This window comes from Phyllobates terribilis, unplaced genomic scaffold (assembly GCF_046119375.1).
Source record: "Phyllobates terribilis strain yellow unplaced genomic scaffold, ASM4611937v1 Scaffold_11__3_contigs__length_659146591, whole genome shotgun sequence".
Taxonomy (NCBI): domain Eukaryota; kingdom Metazoa; phylum Chordata; class Amphibia; order Anura; family Dendrobatidae; genus Phyllobates; species Phyllobates terribilis.
This window is the reverse complement of record NW_027362771.1, coordinates 116,235,935-116,246,769: the sequence shown is the minus strand read 5'-3', so window position 1 is coordinate 116,246,769 and position 10,835 is coordinate 116,235,935. Positions and strand designations below refer to the sequence as shown.

Below are 10,835 nucleotides of genomic sequence, written 5' to 3'. Positions count from 1 at the left end.
CTAACATAATGCCAGGGCTGTGCCATAACACACTGACTGCTCTCACATAATGCCAGGGCTGTGCCATAACACACTGACTGCCCTCACATAATGCCAGGGCTGTGCCATAACACACTGACTGCCCTCACATAATGACAGGGCTGTGCCATAACACACTGACTGCTCTCACATAATGCCAGGGCTGTGCCATAACACACTGACCGCCCTCACATAATGCCAGGGCTGTGCCATAACACACTGACAGCCCTCAAACAATGCCAGGGCTGTGCCATAACACACTGACTGCCCTCACATAATGCCAGGGCTGTGCCATAACACACTGACTGCTCTCACATAATGCCAGGGCTGTGCCATAACACACTGACTGCCCTCACATAATGCCAGGGCTGTGCCATAACACACTGACAGCCCTCACACAATGCCAGGGCTGTGCCATAACACACTGACTGCCCTCACATAATCCCAGGGCTGTGCCATAACACACTGACTGCCCTCACACAATGCCAGAGCTGTGCCATAACACACTGACTGCCCTCACACAATGCCAGGGCTGTGCCATAACACACTGACTGCCCTCACATAATGCCAGGGCTGTGCCATAACACACTGACTGCTCTCACATAATGCCAGGGCTGTGCCATAACACAATGACGCCCCTCACATAATGCCAGGGCTGTGCCATAACACACTGACAGCCCTCACACAATGCCAGGGCTGTGCCATAACACACTGACTGCCCTCACACAATGCCAGAGCTGTGCCATAACACACTGACTGCCCTCACATAATGCCAGGGCTGTGCCATAGCACACTGACAGCCCTCACACAATGCCAGAGCTGTGCCATAACACACTGACTGCTCTCACATAATGCCAGGGCTGTGCCATAACACACTGACTGCCCTCACATAATGCCAGGGCTGTGCCATAACACACTGACAGCCCTCACACAATGCCAGGGCTGTGCTATAACACACTGACTGCCCTCACACAATGCCAGGGCTGTGCCATAACACACTGACTGACCTCACACAATGCCAGAGCTGTGCCATAACACACTGACTGCCCTCACACAATGCCAGGGCTGTGCCATAACACACTGACTGCCCTCACATAATGCCAGGGCTGTGCCATAACACACTCACTGACCTCACACAATGCCAGAGCTGTGCCATAACACACTGACTGCCATCACACAATGCCAGGGCTGTGCCAAAGCACACTGACTGCCCTCACATAATGCCAGGGCTGTGCCATAACACACTGACTGCTCTCACATAATGCCAGAGCTGTGCCATAACACACTGACTGCCCTCACATAATGCCAGGGCTGTGCCATAACACACTGACGGCCCTCACATAATGCCAGGGCTGTGCTATAACACACTGACGGCCCTCACATAATGCCAGGGCTGTGCCATAACACACACTGATGGCCCTCACATAATGCCAGGGCTGTGCTATAACACACTGACGGTCCTCACATAATGCCAGGGCTGTGCTATAACACACTGACGGCCCTCACACAATGCCAGGGCTGTGCTATAACACACACTGACGGCCCTCACACAATGCCAGGGCTGTGCTATAACACACTGACGGCCCTCACATAATGCCAGGGCTGTGCTATAACACACTGACTGCCCTCACACAATGCCAGGGCTGTGCCATAACACACTGACTGCCCTCACACAATGCCAGGGCTGTGCCATAACACACTGACTGCCCTCACACAGTGCCAGGGCTGTGCTATAACACACTGACTGCCCTCACATAATGCCAGGGCTGTGCCATAACACACTGACTGCCCTCACATAATGCCAGGGCTGTGCCATAACACACACTGACTGCCCTCACACAATGCCAGGGCTGTGCTATAACACACTGACTGCCCTCACACAATGCCAGGGCTGTGCCATAACACACTGACTGCCCTCACACAATGCCAGGGCTGTGCCATAACACACTGACTGCCCTCACACAGTGCCAGGGCTGTGCTATAACACACTGACTGCTCTCACATAATGCCAGGGCTGTGCTATAACACACTGACTGCCCTCACACAATGCCAGGGCTGTGCCATAACACACTGACTGCCCTCACACAATGCCAGGGCTGTGCCATAACACACTGACTGCCCTCACATAATGCCAGGGCTGTGCTATAACACACACTGACGGCCCTCACATAATGCCAGGGCTGTGCCATAACACACTGACTGCCCTCACATAATGCCAGGGCTGTGCTATAACACACACTGACGGCCCTCACACAATGCCAGGGCTGTGCCATAACACACTGACTGCCCTCACATAATGCCAGGGCTGTGCCATAACACACTGACTGCTCTCACATAATGCCAGGGCTGTGCCATAACACACTGACTGCCCTCACATAATGCCAGGGCTGTGCCATAACACACTGACAGCCCTCACACAATGCCAGGGCTGTGCCATAACACACTGACTGCCCTCACATAATGCCAGGGCTGTGCCATAACACACTGACTGCCCTCACACAATGCCAGAGCTGTGCCATAACACACTGACTGCCCTCACACAATGCCAGGGCTGTGCCATAACACACTGACTGCCCTCACATAATGCCAGGGCTGTGCCATAACACACTGACTGCTCTCACATAATGCCAGGGCTGTGCCATAACACACTGACGCCCCTCACATAATGCCAGGGCTGTGCCATAACACACTGACAGCCCTCACACAATGCCAGGGCTGTGCCATAACACACTGACTGCCCTCACACAATGCCAGAGCTGTGCCATAACACACTGACTGCCCTCACACAATGCCAGGGCTGTTCCATAACACACTGACGACCCTCATACAATGCCAGGGCTGTGCTATAACACACACTGACGGCCCTCACATAATGCCAGGGCTGTGCCATAACACACACTGACGGCCCTCACATAATGCCAGGGCTGTGCCATAACACACATTGACGGCCCTCACATAATGCCAGGGCTGTGCTATAACACACACTGACGGCCCTCACACAATGCCAGGGCTGTGCAATAACACACTGACGGCCCTCACACAATGCCAGGGCTGTGCTATAACACACACTGACGGCCCTCACATAATGCCAGGGCTGTGCCATAACACACACTGACGGCCCTCACACAATGCCAGGGCTGTGCTATAACAGATACTTACGGCCCTCACACAATGCCAGGGCTGTGCCATAACACACTGACTACCCTCACATAATGCCAGGGCTGTGCCATAACACACTGACGGCCCTCACATAATGCCAGGGCTGTGCCATAACACACACTGACTGCTCTCACACAATGCCAGGGCTGTGCCATAACACACTGACTGCCCTCACATAATGCCAGGGCTGTGCCATAACACACTGACAGCCCTCAAACAATGCCAGGGCTGTGCCATAATACACTGACTGCCCTCACATAATGCCAGGGCTGTGCCATAACACACTGACAGCCCTCACACAATGCCAGAGCTGTGCCATAACACACTGACTGCTATCACATAATGCCAGGGCTGTGCCATAACACACTGACTGCCCTCACATAATGCCAGGGCTGTGCCATAACACACTGACAGCCCTCACACAATGCCAGGGCTGTGCTATAACACACTGACTGCCCTCACACAATGCCAGGGCTGTGCCATAACACACTGACTGACCTCACACAATGCTAGAGCTGTGCCATAACACACTGACTGCCCTGACACAATGCCAGGGCTGTGCCATAACACACTGACTGCCCTCACATAATGCCAGGGCTGTGCCATAACACACTGACTGACCTCACACAATGCCAGAGCTGTGCCATAACACACTGACTGCCCTCACACAATGCCAGGGCTGTGCCATAACACACTGACTGCCCTCACATAATGCCAGGGCTGTGCCATAACACACTGACTGCTCTCACATAATGCCAGAGCTGTGCCATAACACACTGACTGCCCTCACATAATGCCAGGGCTGTGCCATAACACACTGACGGCCCTCACATAATGCCAGGGCTGTGCTATAACACACTGACGGCCCTCTCATAATGCCAGGGCTGTGCCATAACACACACTGATGGCCCTCACATAATTCCAGGGCTGTGCTATAACACACACTGACGGCCCTCACATAATGCCAGGGCTGTGCTATAACACACTGACGGCCCTCACACAATGCCAGGGCTGTGCTATAACACACACTGACGGCCCTCACACAATGCCAGGGCTGTGCTATAACACACTGACGGCCCTCACATAATGCCAGGGCTGAGCTATAACACACTGACTGCCCTCACACAATGCCAGGGCTGTGCCATAACACACTGACTGCCCTCACACAATGCCAGGGCTGTGCCATAACACACTGACTGCCCTCACACAGTGCCAGGGCTGTGCTATAACACACTGACTGCCCTCACATAATGCCAGGGCTGTGCCATAACACACTGACTGCCCTCACATAATGCCAGGGCTGTGCCATAACACACACTGACTGCCCTCACATAATGCCAGGGCTGTGCTATAACACAGACTGCCCTCACACAATGCCAGGGCTGTGGCATAACACACTGACTGCCCTCACACAATGCCAGGGCTGTGCCATAACACACTGACTGCCCTCACACAGTGCCAGGGCTGTGCTATAACACACTGACTGCTCTCACATAATGCCAGGGCTGTGCTATAACACACTGACTGCCCTCACACAATGCCAGGGCTGTGCCATAACACACTGACTGCCCTCACACAATGCCAGGGCTGTGCCATAACACACTGACTGCCCTCACATAATGCCAGGGCTGTGCTATAACACACACTGACGGCCCTCACATAATGCCAGGGCTGTGCCATAACACACTGACTGCCCTCACATAATGCCAGGGCTGTACCATAACACACTGACAGCCCTCAAACAATGTCAGGGCTGTGCCATAACACACTGACTGCCCTCACATAATGCCAGGGCTGTGCCATAACAAACTGACTGCCCTCACACAATGCCGGAGCTGTGCCATAACACACTGACTGCCCTCACACAATGCCAGGGCTGTGCCATAACACACTGACTGCCCTCACATAATGCCAGGGCTGTGCCATAACACACTGACTGCTGTCACATAATGCCAGGGCTGTGCCATAACACACTGACTGCCCTCACATAATGCCAGGGCTGTGCCATAACACACTGATGGCCCTCACATAATGCCAGGGCTGTGCTATAACACACTGACGGCCCTCACATAATGCCAGGGCTGTGCTATAACACACACTGACGGCCCTCACATAATGCCAGGGCTGTGCCATAACACACTGACTGCTGTCACATAATGCCAGGGCTGTGCCATAACACACTGACTGCCCTCACATAATGCCAGGGCTGTGCCATAACACACTGATGGCCCTCACATAATGCCAGGGCTGTGCTATAACACACTGACGGCCCTCACATAATGCCAGGGCTGTGCTATAACACACACTGACGGCCCTCACATAATGCCAGGGCTGTGCCATAACACACACTGACGGCCCTCACATAATGCCAGGGCTGTGCTATAACACACTGACTGCCCTCACATAATGCCAGGGCTGTGCCATAACACACACTGACGGCCCTCACATAATGCCAGGGCTGTGCTATAACACACACTGACGGCCCTCACATAATGCCAGGGCTGTGCCATAACACACTGACTGCCCTCACACAATGCCAGGGCTGTGCCATAACACACTGACTGCCCTCACACAATGCCAGGGCTGTGCCATAACACACTGACTGCCCTCACACAGTGCCAGGGCTGTGCTATAACACACTGACTGCCCTCACATAATGCCAGGGCTGTGCCATAACACACTGACTGCCCTCACATAATGCCAGGGCTGTGCCATAACACACACTGACTGCCCTCACATAATGCCAGGGCTGTGCTATAACACACTGACTGCCCTCACACAATGCCAGGGCTGTGCCATAACACACTGACTGCCCTCACACAATGCCAGGGCTGTGCCATAACACACTGACTGCCCTCACACAGTGCCAGGGCTGTGCTATAACACACTGACTGCTCTCACATAATGCCAGGGCTGTGCTATAACACACTGACTGCCCTCACACAATGCCAGGGCTGTGCCATAACACACTGACTGCCCTCACACAATGCCAGGGCTGTGCCATAACACACTGACTGCCCTCACATAATGCCAGGGCTGTGCTATAACACACACTGACGGCCCTCACATAATGCCAGGGCTGTGCCATAACACACTGACTGCCCTCACATAATGCCAGGGCTGTGCCATAACACACTGACAGCCCTCAAACAATGTCAGGGCTGTGCCATAACACACTGACTGCCCTCACATAATGCCAGGGCTGTGCCATAACAAACTGACTGCCCTCACACAATGCCGGAGCTGTGCCATAACACACTGACTGCCCTCACACAATGCCAGGGCTGTGCCATAATACACTGACTGCCCTCACATAATGCCAGGTCTGTGCCATAACACACTGACTGCTGTCACATAATGCCAGGGCTGTGCCATAACACACTGACTGCCCTCACATAATGCCAGGGCTGTGCCATAACACACTGACGGCCCTCACATAATGCCAGGGCTGTGCTATAACACACACTGACGGCCCTCACATAATGCCAGGGCTGTGCCATAACACACTGACTGCTGTCACATAATGCCAGGGCTGTGCCATAACACACTGACTGCCCTCACATAATGCCAGGGCTGTGCCATAACACACTGATGGCCCTCACATAATGCCAGGGCTGTGCTATAACACACTGACGGCCCTCACATAATGCCAGGGCTGTGCCATAACACACACTGACGGCCCTCACATAATGCCAGGGCTGTGCTATAACACACTGACTGCCCTCACATAATGCCAGGGCTGTGCCATAACACACACTGACGGCCCTCACATAATGCCAGGGCTGTGCTATAACACACACTGACGGCCCTCTCTGAGGTGCCGGGCGCCCTCCCAGCCGGCTTCCCCGGGGCCGCCTTCTCCTCACTGTCGTCACTAGGAAGTGACCGGCCTCCTATATAGAGGCGCCGCTCGCCTCACACAGTCCAGACATGTCTTCTGCTCGGGCATTTCTGGGAGGCTGCTGCCGGTTGACCCTGGGTCGGAGGGTGGCAGGGAGCCCCGGAGCTCTGCTCAGGGGCCGGAATGGCTGGCTGCGGCACCTGTCTTCCAGCGGCCCGGAGGACGGCGACATGAAGAGGTATCTGAGTGCGCACTACAGCGAGGCGAGGAGGGGCATCAACGGTGAGAGTGAGTGCCTGTGGTGGTATGTGTGTGCTCATGGCAGTGCAGAGTGACAGGGCAGGTGAGGGGTCGTGCCCTGTATACACTTCTGATCCTGGGGGCACCGTCCACCTGCAGCCCCAGAGTTCTCCTCACACATGGCACTGTGCAGAGCACCAGCACCCAGCAGTACAGAGCTGGACCAGTGCAGTTATGCCATCTTGCTCCATGTGTCTGAGCACCTGCTGTTACTGGCACCAAGGATGACTTATGGAAAGTTTCCTCGCCACAGCCCTGAAACTGATGGTGCATGCGGTGTAACCGGCCACCTCTGTGCAGTGTAACCGGCCACCTCTGTGCAGTGTAACCGGCCACCTCTGTGCAGTGTAACCGGCCACCTCTGTGCAGTGTAACCGGCCACCTCTGTGCAGTGTAACCGGCCACCTCTGTGCAGTGTAACTGGCCACTTCTGTGCAGTGTAACCGGCCACCTCTGTACCACTCGGACCCCCAGCGATCACTATAAAGACCTGCAGATGGCACGGCAGATATTTGCCCTGTGTTACACGGGTCTGACTGCTCGGGCATTACACTTCACTGGGGCAGTGTTGGCCGAAAGCCATTCCTGTCCCTTTAGGGATTGTGGATTCCTGGGGCAGAACCCCCAATTATCAGTAGGCTGTGATGTAAAGCAATAAATAAAACTGAGGCCACATTCGGTTTTTTACCTCAATATTTATAAGCCAAAACCAGGAGAGGAACAATCGGAGGAAAAGTATAATAGAAACACGTCACCACTTCTGTATTTATCACCCACTCCTGGTGTTTTCTTACAAATACTGAGGTAAAAACCTCACCAAATACTGAGCATGTGAACGTGGCCTAAATGAGCAATCTGGGTAAAATGAATGCACTGCATTATGTCCTGTTTTCGGAATACAGACGCCAGTCGTGATCTGCACTAGTTGTAACCCAGTGACCGTTTTGTCTACAGTGATCCTTAAGTGAACCTGCCATGTCCGATCTGTGGCCAGCATAGTATAGAGAAGGAGCTGAGCAGAATGATGTATAGGCTTGTGAGAAAAGATATAATCTATCTTGTATTTATTCACTGGAATCTTGGTGTTTATGTATATGACTCGGTTGGGCGTTCCTACTAGCGAATGACAGCTATAGCTGCATGTACAGACAAAGGGAAGACTGTCAATCACTGAATAACTCCACCCACTGGACTCTTATACACAAACACCAGAGATTTCAATGAATAAAATACACGTTATAATGAAACTTCCCTTTAAAGATGTATAATCTGATCATATCCTCCTGCTCTGTAACATCCTATCGGCTGATCAGATACCGTTTTCACCATGTCACTTTTCATTGATTAAAATAGAACCAGGACATCCCCATATTTCCCTTTTTAAGTACCACCTACAATGGTGGCAGCCAGAAGACCTGATGGTATTTCAGGCCACAGGTGGATTTGCCCTGTTGGAGTTAAAAGCTCTGGTTTCTCCAGATGAAGAGCCACCATTGTGAGCAGAGGAATTTCCCCCAGTCTAAAGTAGTGTCAGCAGTTCCTGCAAGATGAAGGCATTGAAGCTATGGACTGGCCCGCCTGTTCCCCAGACCTGAATCTGATTGAGCACATCTGGAACATCATGTCTCGCTCCATCCACCAACGTCACGTTGCACCACAGACTGTCCAGGAGTTGGCGGATGCTTTAGTCCAGGTCTGGGAGGAGATCCCACAGGAGACCATCCGCAACCTCATCAGGAGCATGACCAGGCGTTGCAGGGAGGTCATACAGGCACGTGGAGGCCACACACAATACTGAGCCTCATTTTGACTTGTTTTAAGGACATTACATCAAAGTTGGATCAGCCTGTAGTGTGTTTTTCCACTTTAATTTTGGGGGTGACTCCATATCCAGGCCTTCATTGGTTAATAAATTTGATTTCCATTGATGATTTTTGTGTGATTTTGTTGTCAGCACATTCAACTTTGCACAGAACAAAGTATTCAATGAGAATATTTCATTCAGATCTAGGATGTGTTATTTGAGTGTTCCCTTTATTTTTTTTAGCAGTGTATTTTTCTATGTTTTTTGCAGTGCTTCACTGCTAAACTGTTGTATCTTAGTACAGTACTTCATAAGGCTCTGATCACACTATGTAAAAAAACCTATGTTATTATCATAGCACCATTGTTTTCCATGGTGCTTATCTTGAGGTATAGCTGGATGTTTATCAATATATATCTGCAATGTTAGAATGCAACACATCCCATCTCATGAGCATAAAGTGGGACACTAATTGGATCTTATTTTAAAGAGACCCAACTTGCTGTGAACAAAAAAAGACTAAAGTATTATTCTTGTGTGCAGTGTTTCTAGGGGATAATGTTGCGCCAATAGGTTTGACTCCATCGGGACTTCCATCTGAAACCCAAATGGGGTCGACCATACTTTTGTGTCCATTTAAAAAGACACACCCCCAGAACGGAGACCAAATTGACAATTTCTCTTTCGCCATAGTGATTGGTTTAGTCAGTCTGTATTTTGAGGCTTCTGGTGTGGTCAAATGTGGCGTTAATCCAGACTATTTCATCCTATGGGATTTGACATGAAAAAAATCTCTGTATGAATTTGGAGGCTTGCAGAGATGGTATACTTTCCAGTTGGTACAATTGTAGGTTGTGTCCATGGAATATATATTGAATATTACCAGGACTGGTGTAGTCGTCATAAACAGCAGTTTAATCAATGGCAGAAAGATGTAATCGTCTCCAGTATGAATGATGAAGTTATTACACAAGACAACCCTAGCGCTCTTAGATCATTGGCTAGACAGCTTCACCACAGCTCGGTCAACTTATCATATTGTCAGTCTCCTCTATCATGTCTGTTCTTTAGATTTTGATAAGATAAACAGATCATATTTCAATGGACTTTACTACTAGTGTGCTGATGGTTATTACAGTGTGTGTGTGTGTATGTGTGTGTGTGTGTGTTGTTTTGTAAAAAATGAGGGGAAGAAAGGATATCATTTATGTATTAATGAAATATATATTATTTATACATCTTTTAAGATCAGGGTTGTGTATACAGTGGCTCAGTTCCTGGGGACTTGAATTATGACATGAGTTTGTTAGTCAGATATTTCTACATTGATCACTTTTTTTTCCTTCCTTTTGCAGAGATCATCCCATCGATTTCAGCAAACATGCTGAATCCAAGTGCTATATTTTCCAACAATGAAATGAGCCTAGAAAACATTGAAATTTATGGCTTTGATTATGACTATACTTTAGCCTTCTATTCAAAAGACCTTCACACTTTGATTTTCAACACCGCACGTGACCTTCTGATTAACGAGCATAGGGTAAGTCTTTCCATAGAATTTGCTCCCTTAAAAAAAAAAAAGTACTGTTATTTAGGCTGAACTTAGATGTGCTTTAAACTTAGTGACCGAGCCAATTTTACCCTTTGTGACCAAGCCATATTTTTCACTTCTGACATGTCATTTTATGAGGTAATACCTCTGGAATGCTTCTA

General features: G+C 50.6%; 1 protein-coding gene across 2 annotated transcripts in view; it reads left to right on the top strand.

The window, feature by feature from the left end:
• The first annotated feature begins 7,018 nt into the window (after window positions 1-7,018).
• NT5DC3 (5'-nucleotidase domain containing 3) overlaps window positions 7,019-10,835 on the top strand; it is a 107,355-nt gene continuing 103,538 nt past the window's right edge. The window contains exons 1-2 of one of the 2 annotated variants that reach the window (XM_073651532.1): window positions 7,019-7,300; window positions 10,478-10,662. In XM_073651532.1, the coding sequence (XP_073507633.1) occupies window positions 7,108-7,300; window positions 10,478-10,662 (378 nt within the window). In that variant the 5' untranslated portion in view covers window positions 7,019-7,107. The remainder of the gene's footprint in view (window positions 7,301-10,477; window positions 10,663-10,835) is intronic. The other variant, XM_073651533.1, reaches the window with a different exon arrangement.